Source organism: Diceros bicornis, chromosome 16 (genome assembly GCF_020826845.1).
Source record: "Diceros bicornis minor isolate mBicDic1 chromosome 16, mDicBic1.mat.cur, whole genome shotgun sequence".
NCBI lineage: Eukaryota > Metazoa > Chordata > Mammalia > Perissodactyla > Rhinocerotidae > Diceros > Diceros bicornis.
In genome coordinates this window covers 39,190,757-39,218,649 of record NC_080755.1, presented here as the reverse complement: position 1 = coordinate 39,218,649, position 27,893 = coordinate 39,190,757, and the positions used below count along the sequence as shown (strand labels likewise).

Here is a 27,893-nt window from a genome sequence, read left to right as displayed (position 1 = left end):
TGAATCAACGTTTATTTTGTTTTTCCATTATACTCATCCCAATTATTAAAAATTTACACGTTATAAAGTTTCCAAGGTGGGAATAAGGTTTTAAGGATTATATCTGTCCTTATATCATATTGGTAAAAGACCATTTTGTCCACCCAGAAAAGTTACCTGTGATATTGATGAAGAGTTAATTTTGAAAGGATCAGAAAAGAGGTAAAAGCAAATACTCAAGATTATCAGAGTAGTTAAAAAGCTGATCACAAGAAAGAAAATTTAATTTTAACCCCTCACCACTAACTACAGAGTTGGGGAAACTGAATCAAGAGAGGTTATTCAAAAGATAACTCAGGTGATTTATCCGGATATTCAAGGGAACCTATAAATACAGAAAAGAGGGCACTTGAAGAGGTCACCGTCTTTCAATTTACCTTTCTATGTCAGGGACAAATCCACGACCTATTGCTTTGAGGATTCAGATCTATAGAGAACAAAACTAAAATATCTGCACTACATAACATGAAGAAGAACACAAAAACGAGTTATGATTTTAGCCACATCCTCATGTCTATGTACCTTGCTACAGAGACATCCATTCCAGCTTTTTGATAACTCCTCAAAGTAGTCTAAATTGTGCTGCTTTCTAATTATTCCTGTAACTTTCATGTAACTGTACCATTAGGCAAATTTAGCTGTATATTAAAAGTGAAAATTATCAGTAATACTAATTTGGGGTGCTTTGTTTACTCAACAAAAGGATTCACTATAGTATTTCTTTCATTAACAAGCAAATTTAATACATTTTAAATGATTTCATTTCTAATATTCTGACTTGCATACAAATTTTAAGTAAAAATCTTACGTAAATCGATATACTTAGACCCAGAGACCCTTCCTGTTAAATCTATATAACAGTAGGGAATAACCAAAACAATGAGGCAAAATAAATTAGTTCTTGTATAATCTTTTACTCAGTCTGCTAGTGAAACAAACAAACAAGAGGTCAGAATCTTTACTTGACAATTAAAAAAAAAAACAGATTAACTTTTTTCTCAGATTTAATCACCCTAACTAGGTTTACGTACGGGCAACTCTTTTTTTCTTACATACATTTAGGAAGCAATAAATGGATATTATATGAATGACCTGAATCCACTAAAATCCCTATAGACTACTGCACAGTTATCTGTCTCCAGCAACTTGTCAAATATAACAATAAAATACAGAATTAACTCAGAATTCTGAACGTGAATACACATACATGTACACACACACACACCCACACACCCTTGAGACTAGACTCATTCCTCTGACTTGGTTACAAAAAAATAGGCTTTTCTCTTGGATCCCCTAAATGACAGAATCCTTTATTCTACTAATAAGTTAAAAAAAAACACTTCACGCAAAATATTAAATCTTAAGATTTAAATTTCACTGTGTTATGTTCTAAAGTAAAATTTTCTTTGGGCTTTTATTACACTCATTTTTAATACTGCGCACAAAGTACGCATCCATATAATTAAGAGTTATTATTATCTAATAAGTGGCTCAAATAACCAGATCATTCTAATCTGTTCGTTAAATTCTCTTAAAATGATTAGGTATCTAATGTCTTAGAACACTGAACTAGTACAAACCAGGCAGAAAGCAGTCTGTAGACAGATTATCACAAAACACATCTACCTTTAGTGAGGGGATGATGCTCCCTTTTAATACTAGCAACTAAATTCCATATGCACAAATTAGAGAAATGAAATAATCCAAATATGGGACTTTAATCTTAAATAAAAAGCATTTCAACCATGTCTAAATTAATGTCATATATAGGATGAAAGAAGTTTCTTTCCAGCATTAGCCCTTTATAGACTACTAAAAAATCCAAATGGGATACATTCCTTATCCTTCTTAAAATTCTAGAGAAGTTATAGGAAAACCATACTAGGCACTTCTAAAACAATAACTACATAAAAATGCTACCACATAACCCAAAAGTAACCCCCACTTCTTAGTATTTGTACTTATAAGTACTTATAATCTTAAGAATACAAACTGTGCCTCAGTGAAAGAGAATTCTAATCCACAACAGCAGTCAACTTAAAAAAAAAAAGTATTGAAACTACTTCAAATACTTGTTACTTCTTTAAATGTCCATAATACAAAAACAAACTTTTTTTTAGAAAGAATTACTTTTAAATGTGGCCTGGAAAAGGTATAATCGTTTTAAAGGACAACTCATATAAAAACCCATTGTTTTCCAAAACAATACTCCTTAAGACAGTAACACATTTTCAAGGCACTGTGAGAAACTAAAAATCAGGATAAAATTTGTATGTATGTTTCTGCTACAAAATTATTCTTAAGTTAAACTCTCCAAACCACAAAATAACAAGTTTTACTTTAGAATAAGTTATAATATTTTGGCATATATTCTATGAACTAAATCAATGTATTCTAGCGTTCCTTTTCTTTCTATAAAAACCTTTATTTCCACATCTTTATCCAAAATTATGTAGAAAAGGCTTCCCAAAATATTAGTGTAACACCTTCTCAAAATGTTATTCTTAAAATGTTATTTAAAATGTTATTCTTACCTTGAACATCAATTATTAAAACCTATGTTTGATAATTCCATTCCATTGAAATTTTTTCATTTTTCTCTATCTGTAGGCTTCTTACTCAATTATCTAATAATAACAAAAACTAAAATATGTCCAGTCACTACTAGGAATAATTTCTCTATATGTTATTCTTAAAAGATGAATTCATATTTTCTATTTTAAAAATAAAAAGGATTTCAGTACATGCTTAATATATCAAATATTAAATCATGAAAAAAAAAAACCTGGTAAGTGCCTGAAGTAGTTTACACATGCATAGAAAAGTAGTCACATTAACATGCTGAAATTAAATTAATATTTTCTCATGTCTAGTAAAATCTGTGATCCCAGGTAGAAGTTGAAGATAGAACAAACTTCCCTGAAAACATCTCATCTTCAAGTAAAGATTATCGATTAGTTAAAATCTGGTCAGTCATACAAAACTACTATGCTCTTCCCACTGATATAAAACTTAATTTAAAAAAAATATTAGCTGAAGTAGTTCACAAGTGTTGCACTATCATTTTACAGAAAAATCCATCAGTTATAAGAAATTCCTACATATTTTATGGTGAAAATTCACACTAACATTATGTATGGGCTTAGCATATGTTAAGAAATTTACTGCAAGTTGCACTGGTGTTCAAACCTTATCCCTATTTATCAAATATTAAGTTCAGGAAATCTGATAGTCATTATACAATAAAGAAGATACTACTAGTCTTTTTCATAAATGAGAACTGAGCACACTAAGAAGCCTTTGCCAAAGTTAACTCCCAATTCTCATATATCAAGTTCTAAAAAGAAAAAAACCAAATCACACAATCATTTTCCAGTTCAAAACTAGGAAAGGAAAAAAAATGAGCTCAGGCTATTACAGCTAATTTACAAGTTACAAATATTTGGATAGAGAAATGAAGAGAAAAAGGGGTGACAGTTTTTCTGAGTAAAGTTACTGAAAAATAATAAAAATAAACGTCTTGATTGTTTATATATGAAACTCCAAATATACCACCTATCCTTCCCCTTACAAAACATAGAATTAGGTTTTTTCCCCAAACTGTAACTTCATTAAATATTAAAATAAACCTTTTTCATATTGAGAAATTAAGTTATAAATTTGAAGGGAAAGATTAATAAATTTTTATTGTAAGTAAATCCAGTAGAAAGAACAATGTTTAAGAAACTGGTGTTAGCAAAGAGACATATTCCTATTGAAAAATTTCATGCTAATTTAGCTGTTTCTCACAATATTCCTACCAACGCATAAAAAATAAAATCCCAGTATTTCCCAATCCTAGGCAGCACATAAAAACAGATACCATGTTGCAAGAGTTTCAATCCTGTGATATTTTCTTCCCTTTGACACACTCCATGGGTCCTTTAACATGCTGAACGGCCATTTATTTTCAGTCCAGGAATTGAAAACAAAGTTAAATTAGTAGTACATTAGCTAATACACTTAGTCACTAGTACCTTAAACACCCATTCAATACATATGCTTAACAGAGTGACCATTGAATCTGTATCCTCTAGAGGTACCCTTTATATCAGGGTACCAGACAATTTTCTGCCAAGTTATTGCCTCAGGCACTGAGCTTTAAGTTAAAGCTCAAGATAAAAATTTATTTATGTAGCAATGAAAAATACTATTTTTCTCATGCATGATATCAATCTCCAATCTGCTCTCCCTACAATATCTTGCATAGTAGGTACAGAGCATATATTTGCTCAAAAATTAATTTATTCTTCCTGCATACAAATGCTATTTAATATTATAACTCATTATAGACTAGCAACAAACTAGTTCATTAAATGACATATGGAAGAATGATATAAAAATATTCATGCAGTACATTCATTCATGATCTTCAGGGTAGGGTTAATTACATGATTCCCCCCCACTAGAAGCAGGAGAGAGTCAACAGTGTTTGTAGAGAATAAATGCTTAACTCAAGGAATTAACTACTTACCTATTTGGATTCACTAAGATTCCCTATTTTATATCTTATTTATATTTTTGGCAGGAAAAAAGCACAAAGATGAGGGTCATTCCTATTATCGTATAAATATGGTTCTATGTTCCAACCATATGTAACAAAACTCAAGCTAAAATTTGTCAAACTCTGCTGCTTTCTGTTTTGAATATCTAATTTTTAAAAAAGAAACTGTTTACTATTATAATTTTTAAAACATCATCAAAAGAAACTTAGAATGGGCAAAAGCATTTTCTCTCTCATACAATCCAAAAAGCAGACAGTTAACACAATTTTGTGATAGATTCAAAGGTTGTTCTGTAATATTCCCATTTTCACCCAACTTAACTGGAAAACCGTTATAAGCCCTTGGGAATTCTAATGTACTGTCAACATTTCGACAAGTCACATAAGGACCAAAGGGCTGCTGTGGCAGTTCTTGAGAATCAGGCATCTGCATGTAAGCATGTGATCAGGTGATAGGGGAAATTCTTTGGCCAACTAGTTGTATTTAAGTTCCCTGTGGTCCAGTAGCTGCTTGTTTTCTTCGCCAGTGTCAAGGTGAGTTAGCTTTTCCATCCACAGGCAGAACTTCTCCTCTGTCTGCCTCTGCATCTCGGAAAAACAGCTCATGGCCTCTTCTAGGACACTGCCTACGCAGTTCCTATCACACACAGCACCCCTGTCAAGTAATCCTGGAATTTCCCTGGGCGCTCCTTCAGATCCCCCAGCACGACTGAAGTCAGCTTTAAAGACATTGAGCCATTTGATAAAACATTATTAATTCAGAAAGTTGTAATTACTTTTACTAAGACATCTTATTCAGGAAAATGGTATAACTATTACTCAGAACAGCCATACAAATATAGCATTGATAAGCAACATTTAAATTAACCAAACAAAAGTAATTCCAAGAAAACTAAAATAACTAACATAACACTACCATTTTTCATAGCTTCAATATATCTGCCTGGGAATGTGTATTCTGTCACTATACAACTAACTATTAATCTATAACTGGTTTTCAACCTTTGCTGAACATAAAAACCTGGAGTGGTTTAACAAATACCAAACCCTAGGCTGGCTTCAATGCATCAGAGGTCTGTTTTGTTTTGTTTTAAGCTCTCAGACGATTTTAATAAGACAGCCTTGGTTGAGAACCACTGTATTCTTGAATATTTTCACTGCTTTGACTTTAAAATTCTCAAAGTCATTTTGGCAGCTAACTAATACTAAATTCAGTCTACAATCAACTGATTGATTCTTATCAAACCCTCTTGTTTTAGGGTAAAAAAAAAATTCCTTATGGAAAACCACATAAAGGATATACACAATCCATGTATATTTCCTGGGTCAGCTTTTTAGAAACCCTTGTTAAAAGGTATGCCTCAAAAACAAAACAAAATTTTGTGGTTTAGTTTGGGATATGCTACAAATCATATCCTCCCCCTCTGGAGAGCACATTAATGGCTCTGAGTTGTCCTGCAGTAAAAAAAAAAACACCTGTTTCCACATGATCCAGTACTTCCCAAATGTGTGATAGTGTACAGCTATTAATATCCAGTAGAACAGTAGTTTCATAGGATTCCAGTTTAGGAGATGCTCCTCTACATATACTGTTTTATCCTTGAACTAGGCCAGATCATCTTTAGTCTGGGTCCCATATAGTTTGGGTCTCTAATAAAACTAATTCTACTGAACTCTTCATTTCTTCAGGGAGCTATTAAAAATGTTACCCCCTCAGACCACTTGACTACACTATCTAAAATGGCTTTTCTACCTTATTCCTAGTCAATCTCTTATCTCTTATATCTTTCTTTATTATTATTTATAGTGCATATTCCTACCTGATAGCATGTGATGAATTCATTTACTGTCTGTCTCCTCAAAAAAGATCAAGTTCCATGAGGGCAGGGACTTTTCATTTACTGTTGCATTCCCAATGCTGCAAAGTAGGTGCTCAAATATTTGCTGAATAAATCAAAGACTGATGGAATCAATCAGTCTTGGCCTCATACCATCTACCTACATCAAGAAGTCTTACAGAGAACAGTCCTATGATGTATTCTATTGTATTTATCCCAGAGTATTTCTTTTTTTTATTTTTTTAAGACACAGGAAGACTCTTATTTTATTTTTTTTCTGGTGAGGAAGATTGGCCCTGAGCTAACATCTGTGCCCATCTTCCTCTGTTTTGTATGTGGGATGCTGCCACAGCATGGCTTGATGAGCAGCACAACAGTCCACGCCCAGGATTCGAACCTGCAAACCCCGGGCTGCAGAAGCAGAGCACACAAACTTAACCACTACACCACCAGGTTGGCCCCTCCCAGGGTATCTCTGAAAATACGGTTTGCTTTATCTCCTAGTGGCTTTTTAAGGAGACGCAAAAGAAAAATTTACCAGGTCTCAGTAGCAAGAATAGCAGTGTTTCTCCTGGACAATGAGAAGTGTTTAATCAGTCATACTACCTCTTTTCAATGCCTAAAAGGCTATGGAACAAATTTTTAGCCCAATTCTATCTAGCAAATAAAAATCTCACAAAGTTTATTGTTACCAACCTTCCCTCTAACTTCATCTTGTTTATATGTAAACTTCCTCAAGAGGGACATACGTTTCCCTAAAGTGTAGTATATTTAAGCTTATGGAAAGATTAAATGGAATTTAAAGAATATTAAACCTTTAAGCAGTTTATCCCCATTTTAAGTGCTGAGTGAACTTAATTATATAGGACAGGAAATCAGACAGCTACTTTGATCTGTTTCAGATTCTAGCACTATTTCTCAACAAGCATTGAAAAATGGGTATTTAAGAGCTGAATTCAGAAAATGGTGTTAAAATACTTATGCTGGGGACAGTGAAATAAGTTGCAGCCTCATAAAGATGACTACCAGCAATAAACACTGACAAGCAAGACATCTTAAGGTCTTAAAAATAGGGACCAATTATACATTTGTGAAAACCCATAAAATGTACACCACCAAGAGTGAACCCTAATGTAAAGTATGAACTCTGAGTGATGATGTGTCAATGTAGGTTCATCAACTGTAACAAATGTACCACTCCGGTGGCGGATGTTGATAGTGGAGAGGATGCGCATATGTGAGGGAAGGGAGTATATGGGAAATGTCTGTACCTTTGCTCAGTTTTATGTGAACCTAAAACTGCTCTAAAAAATAAAGTCTCTTAAAAACAACAACAAAAAATGGGGACCATATTCTCACCTTAAACACACATATGTCCTCTTATTAATACTAAGATATATCCTACTCTGAGAAAAAAAATTATATCAAAAGCAAAGCTTAGCTCATACAAAGAATATTGGCACTCACTTCAGGAAATAAGTTAGGAAAAGCAGACCAAAAATAATTCCTTGGTGCTTTAATATTAAAGATTACCAAAGGACACCCATCAGTAAGATTTCAAAGCTTCTAAATGTAAGGTAACATTATCCAGACATTGTAGCATAGAGAAAATCACATTTAAACAATGCATGTTTTTAAAATAATCACTTGAATGGAAGAAAAGAAAAAAGTACTTATGCTTGTTAATTAATATAGAACTGTACTGTGGCTTTTATAACTAATAAGATTTTTAAAAACGCGACTCCGCTGTTCAGAACTTGATACCCATTAGCAGTAACCGAACTTAACTGAACCAGACTACCAGTTTCACCATGATTTTTAGCTATAGGAGACTTAATATATCACTGCTCAGCTGAGTAGTTCTTAGCCCTGGCTGCTCACTGTCCTCACCTAGGGAGCTTTAAAAATGCTGATGTCTTTACGCTAAGTGAAATAAGTCAGACAGAGAAATATAAATACTGTATGATTTCACTTATATGTGGAATCTGAAAAAATGAAACTCATAGAAATAGAGTACATTGGTGGTTGGGAGTTGAGGGCAGGGATGGGATGGGTGAAGGTGATCAAAGGGTACAAACTTCTAGTGATAAGGTGAATAAGTTTTGGGGATGTAATGTACAGCATGGTGACTGTAGTTAACAATACTGTATTGTATATTTGAGAGTTGCTAAGAGAGCAGATCTTAAAAGTTCGCGACACACACACAAATTATAACTATGTGAAGTGATGGATGTGTTAACTAACCTTATTGTGGTAATCATTTCATAATATATACATATATCAAATAATCACATTGTACACCTTAAATTTACACAATGTTGTATGTCAACTATATCTCAAAAAAGCTGGGAAAAAAATGCTGATGCTTGGGTCAGACCCAGAGAATCTGATTTAATTGGTCTGGAGTGGGCTCGGGGCATCATAAGTTTTAAATACTCGCAAGCGATTCTAATATATAGCCAGATTGAAAACTGCATGGATTTTACCTGCCTTGTTGGCATTTACTAAGCTGAAAATAGGCAGTTTTCACTTGTTACTCCATCTCAGTATTTTGTTATCAATATACTTAGTAGGTCTTCTAAATGGCTACCAAAATACAATCATATTATAAGAGGCTTAAAATGGGGACTTGGGGCTTTTAGCCACTTCATATTCAATCTAGGAAAAAGGTCATGAGATTCCCAATGTGAATCTGGGGTCTTATGTTCTACAATGAGTCCCCACTGCTTAAATTAATATTCAATTTTTTCCAAGTAATTCAATTCCCAAGGTTAAGAACCCTTCCAGGGCCGGCCCCGTGGCTTAGTGGTTAAGTGCACGCACTCTGCTGCTGGCAGCCGGGGTTCGGATCCCGGGCGCGCACCGCTTCTCCGGCCATGCTGGGGCCGCGTCCCACATACAGCAACTGGAAGGATGTGCAGCTATGACATACAATTATCTACTGGGGCTTTGGGGAGAAAAAATAAATAAATAAAATCTTTAAAAAAAAAAAGAACCCTCGGGGCCGGCCCGGTGGCGCAAGCGGTTAAGTGCGCGCGCTCCGCTGCGGCGGCCCGGGGTTCGCTGGTTCGGATCCCGGGCGCGCACCGACGCACTGCTTGGTAAGCCATGCTGTGGCGGCGTCCCATATAAAGTGGAGGAAGACAGGCACCGATGTTAGCCCAGGGCCGTCTTCCTCAGCAAAAAAGGAGGAGGATTGGCGGATATTAGCTCAGAGCTGATCTCCTCACAAAAAAAAAAAAAAAAAAAAAAAAGAACCCTTCCAAATCAATAAGAAAAACAAATGTGGCAGGAGGAAAATGTGCAAAGAACATGAACAGATTGTCTACCAAAAGAATACAAATGGCAAACATGATTTTTCAACTTCACTAGTGATCAAAGAAATGCAAATTAACACTAAGATACAATTCTTCCATCAAATCAGCAAGATTTTTAAAAAAACACTCAGGGCCGGCCCCGTGGCTTAGCGGTTAAGTGCCCGCGCTCCGCTGCTGGTGGCCTGGGTTCGGATCCCAGGCACGCAGGGATGCACTGCCTGTCCGGCCTCATGAGGCGGCGTCCCACATACAGCAACTAGAAGGATGTGCAACTATGACATGCAACTATCTACTGGGGCTTTGGGGGAAAAATAAATAAATAAATAAATAAATAAATAAATAAATAAATAAATGGTTAAAAAAAAAAGGTTAAAAAAATACTCAATAGGAAGAATATGATACTCAAGCTCCTGGATGGAATAAACAATATATTCTTAAAAAGCAGTTTGGCAATATGTGTAAGAGCCTTAAAGTGTTCATGCCCTTTCTGATAAAAGCAAAAACTAAAAACAGCCCAAAGGATCAACATTAGGGAAGTTATTTTATACTAAATTCATCAAAATCTATATATTTTAAGGAGAATATTGTGTTTTGGTTAAATGCTCAAAATGCAATGTTAAGAGGGAAAGGAAGATAGAAGTATATACCTAGTATGACGAGTTTTGTTATATATTATGGAAGGCAACATACTGAAATGTTAACAAAAGCAGGATTACAGGTGATTTTAGTTTTCTACTTCACCTTTTCCTATTTTCAAAAAAGGATTCAATACTTAAAAAAAATTTTTTTTTTGATTTCCAAGCAAGAGTTAATTGATCAAGCATAAGTTTCTACCTCAGAAAAACTGTGAAGTAAGATGATAACTTATCATGATGCATTTCAGTACATAAATGTGTATGGGGAGTAATGGGTGCTGAGATCCTGGCTTCAGTGGGACTGAGCTGTTCTGACCTGGTCACATGGATTGAGAATTCAGGTGATCTTAGATAGCTGTCCTCAACAGCTCCCTAACATTCTCCAAAATAGACCAATCAGATTTTCTAAATGCAAAACAGCCAAGACAACTGACTCTTACCTACCAAGGTAGGTACTATTTTTGGAACCTCAGTCTGAGTAGGCATTTACAGTCATGTGTCACTTAACGACCAGGACACGTTCTGCAAAAGGCATCATGCAAACATCATAGAGTTACACAAACTTAGATGTTATAGCCTACTACAGACCTAGGCTATTTGGTACTAATCTTATGGGACCACTGTCATATACCCTTCCAACGTTAACCAAAATGTTGTTATGCCGTGCATGACTGTACTGGTGACTATTAAATCACACAAAAGCAGATCATTTTAGCCAAGACAAGATGAAGCTACCCTGAGGTTTGCTCTATGCTAAATATTTACAAAAAACAACAGTTACTGGAAAAATTTTTCCCCGCTGCCCATGTACACCGATGCATGGAAGTTAGTCTGTTCACAGAATTAATTTCTTGAACTGAATGAAGTCTGATGTCCATTATTCATATTCACTAAAATCAAAATTCCCTGCAAGAGCAGACTTTACAGATCTAGTCTCAACTTAAACTGATTTTACAGAGAAACTGCCCCACTCAGGAGAAATAATGCTCTAATCGTAAAACTGCAGAGTGATTAATAGTACAAAAGATCATCTATAAAGATAAATGAGACATTTGTTAAAAGCCTTGAATACTCAAGACCACCACATAGTATTTTTACATTAATATTCACTACAAAATACTCTATTTTTGCTCATCTCCAAGTCCCCCAAAGGAAAGAAATGCCAGAATTATCTTGATATGATACCTCCAAGCAGATTCTTAAAACAGTAATATATTTTCAAAAACTTCAAGGAGAGAATGATCTAGTGTAGATACTAACTCGCCTGTGAGTTAACTCTTAACTATTAAAAAAAAAAAAAAACTTCATAAACTTCTGTTGCCCAGACATCAAGCTCAACTATTAAGCATTATCATGCACTATATGTCTGCATCATTAATTATTTTCACTCTTTAAAAGAAAATGCATTAATTTTTAAAATGCATTAATTTTTAAATTTGTCATAAGAGAATACTTAGCATAACTCCTTCAAAGTTTAAGCTGCTGCCAAACAAAGCTTATAAATAAAGCATTTTCTGAATGACTAAATTAGTTGTACCTTGATGAGAGAGTATAGCAAGAATATTAGTTTTTACTTGTCCTCTTGGTTTCCATTCTGTGTAAACAGCTGGATTCAAATTTCAACATCCAAAGAGATTCTCCATTAGGCACATCCCATTTAAATTCACCTGAATATCCATGCTGTTGCACTCAAGTCAGTTCATAATTTATCCTATCGTTACAATTTATACAACTTTTCAACAACTGCCCTTGCTATAACGGTGACTATATCCCCCCTTCCCCACAATCATAACAGTGACTCAGGAAAAAGTGGGGTACACATAATTATTACATTAAAAATGCACAATGTTGCAATTTTTCAGGGGTAACAACATGGACAGTTGAAAGGAACTTCCTAAGATTTAAACTTAGGCTGTTCCATCTTTGCTGCTTTGCACAATTCCGGGAAGGAACACTCACCTTTGTCTTATGTGAACAGTACCTCCTGAAACTGTGCAGTGCACAGCCTAGGTAGTCATATACAATGGCCCTGCACCTTACCTACTATTTGATTCTCCATGATTACCGTGGAAAACTCTACATATTTTCAAAAGCCACAAACTTAATAAATGGTGTGAACAATAGAAACTAAATCACAGATTCAGATAATTTACTTTGGTGTTTTGGTCGGTATACAATTCAGAAGAAACAGACCACTGGTGTTTTAGAAGTTTTAAACACCAATCAAGGTAGTCAATTAGGAAAGAAGTTTGGAAAATACAAACAAAGCACACCTAACCTACGTAAGCCAGATAGGAGGAGTGCCATGAAGACATTTCTCATGCCACCACTACAACGGGGTCTACCTTCAAAAAGAATTTTGTTCACCCACCTTCTTCTCCCTGTCCATAAAAAGGTAAAGTACTGGGTAGTTACATAAAAATCTGTTTAGTGAGTGGAAGTAAGCACTATAACAAGAGATCCATCATGATCTTGATTAACAGATTAGAACAGGACATAAAAGGCATGAACAAACAATTTGACAAATATTAATAAAGCTTTCTTAAAAATATTATTAAATGTAAAACTGAAATGTACCTAGAACCTGCCTTACAACCCCAAAGTCTGCTTCTCTCATGCATTCAACTGATGAGCTTCAATTAAATCCCCTCTCCAGTAATTTTAACACAAGTAGAACTACCAAAGCAATTCAATAGATATTAAAACCGTAAGCATTTCTAATGACTATTAAAAACGCATATTTAATATACTATATGCATGAGACTTTTATTATTATACTTTGAACACCTATAAAGTGCTTTAAAACCAGTCATTTTTGTTATTGAGTTTATATAAGTTTGGTTAGCCATAAATTTAATTAACCAATATGATTTTTCTTGAAATAGTCTTTGTATATCAGCAATATGCTGTCTTCATGTGTAGAAACAGAAACCTTTCAGAAAACTAGGAGGAAAAAACAGTCACCCATAAAACTATGAAAACCAAAACTTCCCCCTCTTTAATGTAGCAATAAACAATGCCGTCATGATCTATTAAATGCCATGTAGTTTACAGAATGTTCCTAATCGTTAACAGTCTCTTTAATAACGAGAATTCACCAATTAAGAACTGTTCAGAACTCATCTTTCTTCTACTATGAAATCGCAAGACTGTCTTTGTAGTACACAGTACCACACATGTAATATGGAGAAAGCAGATATGTCAAACATGTAATAAATTACAGACCCTTATATCAACGACAGCTGGAACAAGCAGATTTCCATCAAACTTTTTAAAGCTTGGGGGAATATGGGGAAATTTTGCAAAAAAAAACCAGTCTTTTCAATGCGAGTAACAACTTAGAAAAGAAAAATATGCAACAAGGAAAACTAGCTTATCACACACTGAATGAGGGGAAAACATAAAAAACTCATTTTAGGAGGAATAGTTAATCAAAACCTTTAACAAAAGACAGAACATGTTATTTCAGACACCATAAGCTCAAGTGCACTGGCTATATAATAAAGCAAGGTGCCTATTCCTGAGGAGAATGTACTTAGTAATAATGCTGAACAGTGAGTATTAAATCTAAGCTGTGCTAAAAAGGCAATGATCAGAGCTCAGGTAATGTGTTACAGAGAAAGAGACGTGTGAGAAATTCCATTACTTAAAAATAATCTTGTCCCTATCATTAACCATTTAAATATTTTTTTGCTGATGTGCTAAAGTGCACTGGAAACCTCAGAACAGGTTTTGTAAATTGGCCATGTCTTGTTAACACACTGCAGTCTTCAAATTTACACAGAGCTGCAGGTCTCCTGGATTTTTTCAAGTGTCACTCATCTAACTGAGCCTGACAGCCAAGAAATGCCATCAGGTACTCTACAGTCAGTTTAAAAAACATCCTCTACCTGGTATCTCTGCCGTGATTGTCTTGCTGCTCCCTGAAACCTCTTCATCATCATCTGACGAGCTCGTGCTCGAGTCACAAGTCAGGTCACTATCACTGGTACTACTGTCCTGCAACAGGTTATATTTCTTCCGAGCAGCAGCCTCCCGTTTCTGTCTCAGTAGCCTGATTCTCTCCTTGTGCTTTTGGCTCCGATGACCTTTAACCTTGGCGACTCGGCCATTCTGTTTATCACTGGATTGCCGGTTTTTCTTGGCAGCCATAGTGGATGTTTCACTTTCAGATCGAGACCGCCGAGACTTACGCCCAACTGTGGCACCAGACACTCCAGAAGGGTCTCCTTCTACCGCTGTTTCTGCCTGGGAGGGTTCATTCTCTTCTGCAGAAGACAACGTATCTGAATCAGCCAGGTGACCGCTAGAGGAAGGGGAAAGCATGCAGTGATTAGAGGAGTCACTCTCATAAACTCGGCCAGTTGTCGGCTTATCACTCTCTGTGGACGCTAACTGAGACTCAGAAGAGTCTCTTCTCAGTTCCATCAACAAGCAGGGCATTGAAGAAAGAACTGTAGAATCCACCACACCATCTTTCTGAACTTGAGGTTCCAGTTCTACAGATCCATCTTCCTCCTTAGTTGTCTCTTGTTGAGATGTTTTTGGTGGGACTTCAGACTCAATGAGTTCTTCAACTTTTCCCACTGCCTCCTCCATCTTCATTTCAGACTTTCAAGTTAAATCATAGAGCAGAGTCTAGGAAACTACGTCAAAGATGCAACAGGAAAGCAACCTGTACAAAAACACACAAAATCAATAAATAGAAATGGCAGACTGTTTAATCAATACAACATGCCTACCTTTCTAAGTGGGTGGCAAAAGTTACCATGATGCAGGCCTTTAAAATATACATATCTAGTATCTGCTTCATCAACAGGCAAATTCAAAGGACTTAAAACTATCAAAATACCAGCATACACAGCTACTAAAAATGGTACAATATTAATCCTCTATTACTGAACTTGCAAGGCCAGCAAAGCAACCAAACAAGGATTTTCAACTTTAAAACTTTCAAGTATTCAAGAAAGGGATCCTCAAAACTCTGCTATAGTTAATATGTATGTTTTGATTTTAAAATAAAATATGTATGTTTTGATTTTAAAATAAATGAAAAAGAATGCTTCAAAAAAACTGGTCTAGAAAACAAGTTAACTGGAATGATTACTTTTATACTCAAATCCTCAAAGAAGGGCCGGCCCCATGGCTTAGCGGTTAAGTGCACGCGCTCCGCTGCTGGCAGCCCGGGTTCGGATCCCCGGCGCCCACCGCTTCTCCGGCCATGCTGGGGCCGCGTCCCACATACAGCAACTGGAAGGATGTGCAGCTATGACATACAACTATCTACTGGGGCTTTGGGGGGAAAATAAATAAATAAAATCTTTAAAAAAAAAAAAAATCCTCAAAGAAAGGACGGAAAAGGGGAAGTTACAGTGGAGTTACATCAAATATACACTGAGATCAAAAAAATAAACAACTTCAGCTACATGCATTTGGCAAATGAGCAACCAAAGTAATTATATGAATCAAAGCTGTCTGCTATTCCTCTCACTAGCAGTTGCTCTAGAGGGGGCATTAAGATGAAAGGCCTGAAGCTGCTATTTCCTCAGTCCTTAGTTCTCACACACCTCTCATCAACCTGATTGTGAGTCTGGTGTTTAAATAAATGTTTTGTTCCATAAACAATAGCCACTAAATACAAATCTGCTACTTTGTGAACCCAGAAAACCTAGTACACTCTATTCTATGAATGAATGACTTAAGGGGTTTAAGAGAAAACACCCTACATCCATTTTCCACCTTATATGCTAACTTAGAACCTAACATACCTCCCCATTTGCATGTGCTACAACTCCACTTAATCATGGAGAAACAGGATATAATCTTTAACTACAAGAGTTGTGACCTATACAGCGTAAACTTCATTAACTGGTGGCTTTTAAGAGGATGCTAAGAATCTGCAAGGCAAGTAAATAACTCACCCTGTACATGTGATGTTAAAGAAGGCAGTTATCGTGATGTCTCATAGGTTACAAACAGACACAAACATTAAGCCAGATGGTACGCTAGTCAGGTGCAACAAGACATCCCCATCATTTCACTCCATCATGTTACTTAACAGTTCAATATACGGCAGACAGGAACTAGAAGATACCTGAAAAATCCTTTTATGGATCTCATATGCCAAGCCTACTTTTTGCTTACTATAAATATGAATATTCTATATACCTGTTTTTTGTTTTTCATAGCCCTGTTCTGAGCTGCAAATGAAACAGGCATTCTTTTTTTGTTGTTTTTTTTTGGGGGGGGGGGTCAGCCCTGAGCTAACATTCATGCTAATCCTCCTCTTTTTGTGGAGGAAGACTGGCCCTGAGCTAACGTCTATTGCCAATCCTCCTCCTCCTTTTTCTCCCCAAAGCCTCAGTAGATAGTTGTATGTCATAGTTGCACATCCTTCTAGTTGCTGTATGTGGGACGCCACCTCAGCATGGCCAGACAAGCGGTGCGTCGGTGCACGCCTGGGATCCGAACCCAGGCCACCAGTAGCGGAGCGCGCGAACTTAACTGCTAAGCCACAGGGCTGGTCCCAAAACAGGCATTCTGATGAAGTTTTCTTAACACATTCACGAAAACCAGAAGATTCATGACTGCTGAAAACATTAATTTAAAATAATCTCATGGGCCGGCCCCGTGGCTTAGTGGTTAAGTGCGCACGCTCCGCTGTTGGCGGCCCGGGCCCGGATCCCAGGTGTGCACCGAGGCACCGCTTCTCTGGCCATGCTGAGGCCGCGTTCCACATACAGCAACTAGAAGGATGGGCAGCTATGACATACAACTATCTACTGCGGCTTTGGGGGAAAATAAATAAAATTATAAAAAAAAATAAAAATAAAAATAAAATAAAATAAAATAATCTTATGTGTAGCCTATTTCATAAGCATATTTGCATTATTACCAATTTTTGAGTTAAATGAAAATAAACATAAGCCTAACACTATTCCAAAAGGAATGTAACACCTCTGAATGCCAACAGAGGGAGTAAAAGTTAAACCAACAAACTGCCAGTGTCATAAATAAAGCACGCTGGCGATACAAACAGGAAATAAAATATGCATAGATATGAAATACCCCCAGGTATGAGGAATAAGCCTAAGATTTTCTAACTGAATAAAAATGAGAGTTGACTCTTCTGTGGAGAGCAAAGTTATATATTCTGGAATAAAGATTTTTCTTAAAGCTGAAATATCTAAGAAATATGCTCAAATGAAATTAATGTCAGCCATAAAAGCACAAGCATCAAAAGTCTCAAATTAATTTCTGAAAGCAGAAAGTACTGGACCTTTTCAAAGTACATAATATAACATCAGGTTGAAAAGTAAATTTGTTAAAATGACCAAAAAACTCTTGTTTCTTCAGTAAATAAATTGTATGGGTAGCATAAATGAATCTAGATTGTTTTTCCTTGAAAGAAAACAGGACAATATCAATGGCTTTCAATATGACACGTCAATCAAAAGATTATCTTTCAGGGCCGGCCCCGTGGCTTAGCGGTTAAGTGCACGCGCTCCGCTGCTGGCGGCCCGGGTTCGGATCCCGAGCGTGCACCGACGCACTGCTTCTCCGGCCATGCTGAGGCCGCGTCCCACATACAGCAACTAGAAGGACGTGCAGCTATGACATACAACTATCTACTGGGGCTTTGGGGAAAAATAAATAAATAAATAAAATTACAAGAAAAAAAAAGATTATCTTTCAAGTTCCTTAAATTTAAGTGTTAATTTAGATTTACAATGATTTCTGCTGCCTAAACAAGCAACCAGTATTGTAGTCAAAACCACTTAAATATGCCCAAATCAATCACAAACACTGGCATCAACCATAAATACGATGCCAGTTAGCTCATGGTATGTCCATACAATGTGGCCATAAAGAATGAAAATGAGGGGCTGGACCAGTGGCGCAAGCGGTTAAGTGCGCACGCTCCGCTGCGGTGGCCCAGGGTTCGCGGGTTCCGATCCCAGGCGCACACCAACGCACCGCTTGTCAAGCCATGCTGTGGCGGCGTCCCATATAAAGTGGAGGAAGATGGGCATAGATGTTAGCCCAGAGCCAGTCTTCCTCAGCAAAAAGAGGAGGATTGGTAAAGAAAAAGAACAAAGCAGGAGGCATCACAATTCCTGACTTCAAAACATACTACAAAGCAATAGTAATCAAAACAGCATGGTACTGGTACAAAAACAGACACACAGATCAATGGAACAGAATTGAAAGCCCAGAAATAAAACCACACATATACGGACAGCTAATTTTCGACAAAGGTGCTAAGGACATGCAATGGAGAAAGGAAAGTCTCTTCAATAAATGGTGTTGGGAAAACTGGACATCCACATGCAAAAGAATGAAAGTGGACCATGTGCTATCTCCATTCACAAAAATTAACTCAAAATGGATCAAAGACCTGAAGGTGAGACCTGAAACTATAAAACTCATAGAAGAAAATATAGGCAACACACTATTTGACATTGGGTTTAAAGGAATCTTTTCGGATGACATGCCTACCCAGACTAGGGAAACTAAAGAAAAAATAAACAAGTGGGACTTTATCAGACTAAAGAGCTTTTATAAGACAAATGAAATCAGAATCAAGATGAACAAACAACCAACCAGCTGGGAGAGAATATTTGCGAAACATACATCTGACAAGGGGTTGATCTCCATAATATATAAAGAACTCACACAATTGAACAACAAAAAAACAAACAACCCGATCAAAAAATGGGCAGAGGAAATGAACAGACACTTCTCCAAGGAAGATATACAGATGGCCAATAGGCACATGAAAAGATGCTCAACATCACTAATCATCAGGGAAATGCAAATCAAAACAACACTAAGATACCACCTCACGCCCGTTAGAATGGCTATAATCACCAAGACAAAAAACAACAAATGTTGGAGAGGATGTGGAGAAACAGGAACCCTCATACACAGCTGGTGGGAATGCAAATTGGTGCAGCCTCTATGGAAAACGGTATGGAGATTCCTCAAAGAATTAAAAATAGAGATGCCCTATGATCCAGCCATCCCACTACTGGGAATCTATCCAACGCACCTGAAATCAACAATCCAAAGAGGCTTATGCACCCCTATGTTCATTGCAGCATTATTCACCATAGCCAAGAAGTGGAAGCAACCTAAGTGTCCCTCGACTGACGATTGGATTAAGAAAATGTGGTATATATATACAATGGAATACTACTCAGCCATAAAAAAAGACAAAATCGTCCCATTTGCAACAACATGGATGGGCCTGGAGCGTATTATGTTAAGTGAAATAAGCCAGAAAGAGAAAGACAAACACTGTATGATCTCACTCATATGTGGAATATAAACCAACACATGGACAGAGAAAACTGGACTGTGGTTACCCGGGAAGGGGGGGTGGGGGGTGGGCACAAGGGGTGAAGGGAGTCATATATGGGGTGATGGACAAACAAAAATGTACAACCCAAAATTTCACAATGTTAGAAACCATTAAAATATCAATAAAAATCAAAAAAAAAAAAAAAAGAAAAGAAAGAAAAACACACACAAAAAAAGAGGAGGATTGGCAGATGTTAGCTCAGGGCCGATCTTCCTCACAAAAAAAGAAAAGAAGAATGAAAATGATATGGATCAATTTTCAATACATAACGTTAAATGAACAAAAAAGGTACATTATACCATTTCTGTAAATAACAAACAAAATTATATTTTACACAGAATCTCTAGGAGGATACTTTTTTTTTTTTTTGGTGAGGAAGATTGGCCCTGAGCTAACATCTGTTACCAATCCTCCTCTTTTTGCTTGAGGAAGATTGTCACTGAGCCAACATCTGTGCCAATCTTCCTCTATTTTTTGTACACGGGACACCACCACAGCAGGGCCTGATGAGCAGTGTGTAGGTCCACATCCAGCATCTGAACCCACGAACCCTGGGCTGCCAAAGTAAAAAGCGTGAACTTAGCCACTATGCCATGGGGCTCTCTAAGAGAATACTTAAGAAAATGGTAACACCAGCTGCCTTGACAAGGAAAGAAAGTGAATGAGGGTACAGGAGTCAGACTTTTTACTGTATGTAGTTTTGTACCTCTTGATTTTTAGACCACATACAAGTATTATCTATTCAAAAATCCATTCTAACATAAAAGACTACTGAAAAGTCTTCTGAAAAAAAGGAGGTGTACATTTTCTGCTCTTAACACCAACGACTATTCAGGTCATATTTAGTCAGTGAATTCTATTAGAATTTCCCCCTGTAGTGGAATTTTGTTATAATTCATAAAACGTAAGAAAAAGAAAGTCACAGGAAGTGGAAATACAAGCTCTGACAAAACTTCCTACAGTGGAATAAAAATGAAGTACCCTAAGCACAGGGGAAAAAGACGTCATATGTACAGATTAATCTTCCCAAACAACCAGATTATTTACCTAGTATATTGTTTTTAGTCGGGGGGAAAAAGTGGATTTTTCTGATAGAGGTAGTCAAAAGTAGATGGCGGTAGAAAATGATAAAATTATCAAATGGGAGTTGCATCTTGTAAATGGGACAAAAGGCTCTCAACCCTCTGGTTTAATGTTCAAAGTGAATTTAGAATGCAAGTACTAAATACACAACATATAGCATTCTTCCTATTGGGAAGCATTTTCCCCCATCCTATTCTTCCCTCCAATCTAAAGGCAATCCTCTTCTATACGGATATTACAGTTCATCTCCCTAGAACCTTACACTATTGATTATTCCTTGGCACTCATCCACCTCTCACACTCAAATGGACTGTTCATTTGTTCATTCGTTCAAAAAAATCCTCCTTCTACCTACCATCTCAACCTCACATCTCCTCCTCCAGATACCATTCTCTTCTTTCACAGCCAACCTTATCAAAAGAGTTGTCTCAACTCCCTCTATCTCCTTAGGTCTCACACTCCCTCTCCAACTCAATCCTCTCTCACATCTGCTTCTATCAAACCAGTAAAACAGTTCTTACCAGGGTCATTAATGATCCCCATACCTCTAAATCCAGCATAGGTTGGTCCTCATCTTACTTAATGTCTCAGCAGCATTCTATACCTAACCACTCTCTCTCCTCCTCAAACTAATGTCTTTGTTTGGATTCCACAGTTTTCCCTATTTTTCTGGCTGCTCCTTCTCAGCCTACTTTGTAGCCTTAACTTCCTCTACACCAAACCTCAGGCATTCCTAGGGCCATGTCCTTTTCCTACCCACCAAAGTGACCTCTTCTGCACCCACAGTTTCCAATACCATCCCTATACTAGTAATTTTGTTTCTCCATCTCAGACCTTCTCTTAGCTCTATCCCAGTCCACCCAAATAGCCACTTGCCACCTCCATTTAGATTTCACAAGGGCACCAGAATCTCATGTCCAAAATCAAATTAGTCATCTCTGAACTACCCTACTCTGCTCCTTCTCTAATTTTCCCTAGTTCAGTAAACAGTACCACTATTATCTCAGTCGCTCATGTCAAAAACCTGAAGGTTATTCCTGACAATGCCTCCGCCTTTACTCATTGCACCCCATCATTCACTAACTCCTATCAATCCTACCTCTTCAGATTTCTAGCCTGTCCACTATTGTCCACCTCCACTGTCAACCACTATAAACACAACCTCCATCATTTATTTTTAAATGGAATGACTGACAACCATCTCCTGTCTCTCCATACCCAGTCTTGCTCCTACCCACCAACCTGTTCTCCATACAGCAGGCAGAACAATACTTTTACATGGCAAATATGACATGTTTACATGAGAAAGTATTTTTTTTTTTTTTAGATTCCACATATAGAGTACTTTTTAAATGTCCTATATAAGGTTGGGGTGGAGGGAATGACCAAGAGGAGAGTAGTTAAAGGCAAATTGAGCTTTATATGATGTTTTTCTCTCCCCCTTAAAAATAGGATAATATGCAATAATTTTTTTAAAAACCAGGCAGTCCAGGTCTACTGGGACCACGGAAACTAAAGAAAAAATAAGCAAGTGGGACTTCATCAGATTAAAGAGCTTCTACAAGACAAATGAAACCAGGATCAAAATGAATAGACAACCTACCAGCTGGGAGAAAATATTTGCAAAACATATACCCAACAAAGGGTTAATCTCCATAACATATTAAAGAACTCACACAACTGAACAACAAAAAAAACAAACCACCTGATTAAAAAATGGGCAGAAGAAATGAACAGACACTTCTCCAAAAAAGATATACAGATGGCCAAGAGGCATATGAAAAGATGTTCAACATCACTAATCATCAAGGAAATGCAAATCAAAACAACACTAAGATATCACCTCACACCCGTTAGAATGGCTATAATCACCAAGACAAAAAACAACAAATGTCGGAAAGGATGTGGAAAAACGGGAACCCTCATACACTGCTGGTGGGAATGCAAACTGGTGCAGCCTCTATGGAAAACAGTATGGAGATTCCTCAAAAAATTAAAAATAGGGGCCGGCCTGGTGGCAAGCGGTTAAGGGTGTGCGCTCCGCTTCGGCAGCCCGGGGTTTGCAGGTTCGGATCCCGGGCTCACACCAACGCACCACTTGTCAAGTCATGCTGTGGCGGCGTCCCATATAAAGTAGAGGAAGATGGGCACAGATGTTAGCCCAAGGCCAATCTCCCTCAGCTAAAAAGAGGAGGATTGGCATCAGATGTTAGCTCAGGGCTGATCTTCCTCGCAAAAATAAAAAATAATTAAAAATAGAAATACCCTATGATCCAGCTATCCCACTACTAGGGATCTATCCAATGAACCTGAAATCAACAATGCAAAGAGGCTTATGCACCCCTATGTTCATTGCAGCACTATTCACTATAGCCAAGAAGTGGAAGCAACCCAAATGTCCCTCGACTGATGATTAGATCAAGAAGATGTGTTGTATATATATATATAATGGAATACTACTCAGCCATAAAAAAAAGACAAAATCGTCCCATTTGCAACAACATGGGTGGACCTGGGGGGTATTATGTTAAGTGAAATAAGCCAGAGAGAGAAAGACAAACACCGCATGATCTCACTCATATGTGGAATATAAACCAACACACGGACAGAGAAAACTGTATAGTGGTTACCAGAGGCAAGGGGGTTGGGGGGTCAGCACAAGGGGTGAAGGGAGACATGTATATGGTGATTGGCAAACAATAATGTACAACCAAAATTTCACAATGTTATAAACTATTAAGACATCAATAAAAAAAAAAAACAGGCTGTCAATTCTGGACAATGAAAATGCAGCATTTGTTTTATTAGTCCTTGTACTCATTAAGAAACTAGGATGACAGAAGATGAGGACAGGTAGAAGAGTTAAACCATGGGAATGAAGCAGTGTACTGTCCCCTCTGAGGAGACAGAGAAGTGGAAAGTGTAAGGCTGAATGAGGTTACTGTGAAAATCTGGAGGAAATCTGCTTCATGTCAGACTTCCTTGGTCTGCAAAGCTTAATACAAGGTGAAAAAGAATGCAGGTTTGGGGGTTTGTGAAAAATGGAAATGGGTTATATCATTTGCTACAGAAAATCTGATGGAGGTTAAAACTGCTAAGTACAATAATGTACATGGAGTCAAAAAAACAATTCACAATACTCAATTTCCAAGCTATGCAGGGACTATTAACACAGACTTAACGGGGGGGAAATGTGATTGTTCTCCCTGCTTAAAACCTCTGCCCAAACCTCCAGCTTCATCTTGGGCCACTCACACCCTAGCTCTCTCCAGCTACAAATAAATGTCATGTAGACAATTTTTTCAGATCTCTGGGATTTCACACTCATTTTGTGCTGCCCTCTTGCTGGCTACTCTTTTTGCAGATATCAGAGTATTACTTCCTTGGGGTAGGCTTTGGTACCTTACAGAGTAATAAGATCCCTATCATATACATATTACACACCTATTTTCCTTCATGATACTTTGCATACTGTAGTTAAGTAACTGTTATTATTTAATGTCCACCCCCAAACATACGGACATATAAAGGTTTAAAGGAAAAGAATAGAAAATTATATAACCAACCCCCAACAGCTGATTTATCTCTATGACTAACAGGCAAAGCAGACCTTAAGGCAAAAATTATTATCAAAACAAAAGGTGTCATTCTAATCTTGCATGGCCCAATGATAAACATAATGGGAATCTGTGGAAGTTCTCTTCTGACTGCAGATTTCCCAAAGAAGAAGAAAGCAAGGTCATCAGTTATGAGTGAGGATGAATGAGGTGGTGGTGAGGTTGATCAGAGGACCAGGTGTGAAACAGCAGTGAGAAAGTGAAGAAACTAGGGAAATACAGTATATGATTTCCAGACAATAATAAGACCCCACTTTAAGGGTTGCAGCCATGAACTTAAAATGAGATTGGTACACATGGGTGTGTTTTTCTCCTTTCAAGTTCAGCTGTATAAGTCCAAGTGCAGAGGAGGTAGAAATTGGATTTAATCAGAATTGTTTTGCCAAGCAAGTAGAACAAAGCAAGAAAGAAGTAAGAGTATGTGCAAGGAAATGATTTTAATGATCACATCAAGAAGGTACAGGGCATGGGCCGGCCCCATGGCGTAGCGGTTAAGTGCGTGCCCTCCGCTGTTGGCAGCCCAGGTTCAGATCCCAGGCGTGCACTGACGCACCGCTTCTCCGGCCATGCTGAGGCCGCGTCCCACATACAGCAACTAGAAGGATGTGCAGCTATGACATACAACTACCTACTGGGGCTTTGGGGGGAAAAAAAATAAATAAATAAAACTATAAAAAAAAAAAAAAAAAAAAAAAAAAGAAGGTACAGGGCAGTGAAAACGTGGTAGGACCAATGAAAGAGACATCCCAGAGGAGCCAGGGTACTATAGAGAGTGAGCTGCAAAGACAGAAAGTGGTAATCCAAGAGCGCTCTGAATGAAACTGAGATTAAGGAAGGGCTACAGTTATTAGTAACTGACAAGATTTAAAACAGTGCTACTCAAAGTGTTGTCCCTGAATGACTGCCTGCAATGAGAGACGTAAAGAAATTAAGAGTAATCAATTAGAAACTTACAGCAATTTGATATTGTTGTGACAACCAAATAGTATTTCAATTTCCTAGTAATTGATTTTGACTATATTTTACCCAAAAAAAATCCACCAATGATAGATTGGAAATAAAAATATATAGGTCCTTCACAACAGATAGTTCAAGAAGCAATGGTTAGAATATGACTATGAAAGTAAGTGGCTGAGGTAGGGTAGAGAATAAAATCACTATGGCAGAGTTCACAGACAAGAGAGGGCAGTGTCAGAAGGATCATCTATGCGTATACTGAAATCACCAAGAATTAAGAAAAGACTAATAATGGACAAAATGACATGAAGCAAGGAACAAAAATTGTCACAACATAAAGGGTTCAGTGATCAAAAGATGACAGTAATGGGGCCGGCCCGGTGGCGCAAGCGGTTAAGTGCGCGCGCTCCGCTGCGGCGGCCCGGGGTTCGCTGGTTCGGATCCCGGGCGCGCACCGACGCACTGCTTGGTAAGCCATGCTGTGGCGGCGTCCCATATAAAGTGGAGGAAGATGGGCACCGATGTTAGCCCAGGGCCGTCTTCCTCAGCAAAAAAGGAGGAGGATTGGCGGATGTTAGCTCAGGGCTGATCTCCTCACAAAAAAAAAAAAAAAAAAAAAAAAAGATGACAGTAATATGGGGATAAATGGAAGAGAAAAACTATCTGAAAAGTAGCAACAAGGAACAAGGAAATCATTTACCCCTCCTTCTCTAGGCCAGAGGATAAGGACTAGAGGAGAAAAAAACACAGCTACCTTTTGCAAGTTGAAGCAGTGCCCACAGGAGAAAGCCAGGTTGTTATTAGTATAAGAAGGTAAAGCAAAAGTTCAGAGAGGAGGCTGATAATGCTGATGATGAACCAGAGCACAAACTGGAAGGGACCTGGAGACGGAGTGGAGGGAACAGAACAGGGAATGTGCAGTGCTTTCTGGAGATTAGAGTGCAGAAATAAGGGGCGACTTAGAAGTCTGGAGCTTGTCATGACATTCACGAAACAAAAACCTATGTAAAGCACTCAGATATTTTCTTTTCCATTCTATATATTTAAAAACTTTAGTGCTTGTCATGACTCAGGAAACTGATTATACAATCAATAGGTGGCAACCTGAAGCTTGAAAAACACTGTCTAGAGAAACACATGTGTCATAGCAGCACCGATTCTGTGATAGACAAAACAAAAACAAAACCTCTACTAACAGTAGAATGGAAAGATAAATTGTGGTACATTCCTAAAATGAAGGAGCATATAGCAGTGGAAACAAATAAAAGATAACTATATCAACAGGGATGAATATCAAAAACAATGTTAAGCTAAAAAAAAAAAGAAATTGCAAAAGAACTTACAGTATGATTCAATGTATATAAAGTCGAAAATCAGACAAAATGAAAATGACATATTATATATGAATACTTGGTTGTGCAGTAAAACTATTTTTAAAAGCAAGGAAATAGTTACCAAACTGTCAGGATAATGGTTATCTCTGGGTGGAGGAGATATGATAGATTATATGAATATATAGGGTTTCTTAAGTATTGGCAGGGCAAGACTTCTGGCTATGGGCAAGTGACAGGGTCAGCAAATCTTCTCCCCAAAATGTAACTAAAAAGCATGACAAAATTGACAAAACTAACCATTTCATTGCTCTGGAAATTGGTCTAAAGCTTACATAAACCTAAGTGTTAATGCTTGAAAACGTGCAGAATTTTGATTAAGAACAGTGGGAGTCCATGGTGTTCTTACGTGGGGCTGCAACCATTTCTCCTCACCTCCCAGTTTAGTAGGTCTGCCTACTGAGGTGGGGCAGGCCCTGAGAATCTGCTGGTTTGCACTTACACAGGGGCCTCATTCAATTTGGAATGGTCGCGGGCCAGCCCCGTGGCTTAGTGGTTAAGTGTGTGGGCTCCGCTGCTGGCGGCCTGGGTTCGGATCCCGGGCGCGCACCGACGCACCGCTTCTCTGGCCATGCTGAGGCCGCGTCCCACATACAGCAACTAGAAGGATTGTGCAGCTATGACATACAACTATCTACTGGGGCTTTAGGGGAAAAAAAATAAATAAATAAATAAATAAATAAATAAAAATTTGGAATGGTCGGCTACACCTTTGCCCAGTGGCATTGTAAGTGCAAGTGACAATCTCAGCAGCAGGCAATCAGGGCAGTCAAGGGTTCTACTAGCCTGACGATGTGGTCATGAATGGGTCAAGCATATTCTTGGCTGAAGCTGCATGACTATGCACAGGAGATGACAAAGGGTCCAAGTGAAAGTAAAAAAGCCCAGGCAGACTTGAAAATGGCCTGAACTTTAAAATGCGCTCCCCATAGGCAGAGAACAAAAATCCTTACTGGCAGGAGGTGTCTGAGCACTTGTGTCCAAGCACTGGCTGACCAGTAAGCTATGCTAGAAAGGACAAGAGCAACCACCAGAAAGCCAGGCTTAATATTCAAAATAAGAAAAAACAAAAAACTGAGCAGAGACAGAAGCAACAATACACTGCA

The 27,893-nt window shown here is 37.7% G+C and overlaps 1 protein-coding gene across 4 annotated transcripts in view; it reads right to left on the bottom strand.

Annotated features, from left to right (window-relative positions):
- The window catches only part of ARK2N (arkadia (RNF111) N-terminal like PKA signaling regulator 2N), an 82,539-nt gene that overhangs the window by 32,983 nt on the left and 21,663 nt on the right, over positions 1–27,893 (bottom strand). For all 4 annotated transcript variants that reach the window (XM_058557037.1, XM_058557040.1, XM_058557038.1 and 1 more), the window contains exon 2: positions 14,266–15,050. In XM_058557037.1, the coding sequence (XP_058413020.1) occupies positions 14,266–14,980 (715 nt within the window). In that variant the 5' untranslated portion in view covers positions 14,981–15,050. The remainder of the gene's footprint in view (positions 1–14,265; positions 15,051–27,893) is intronic.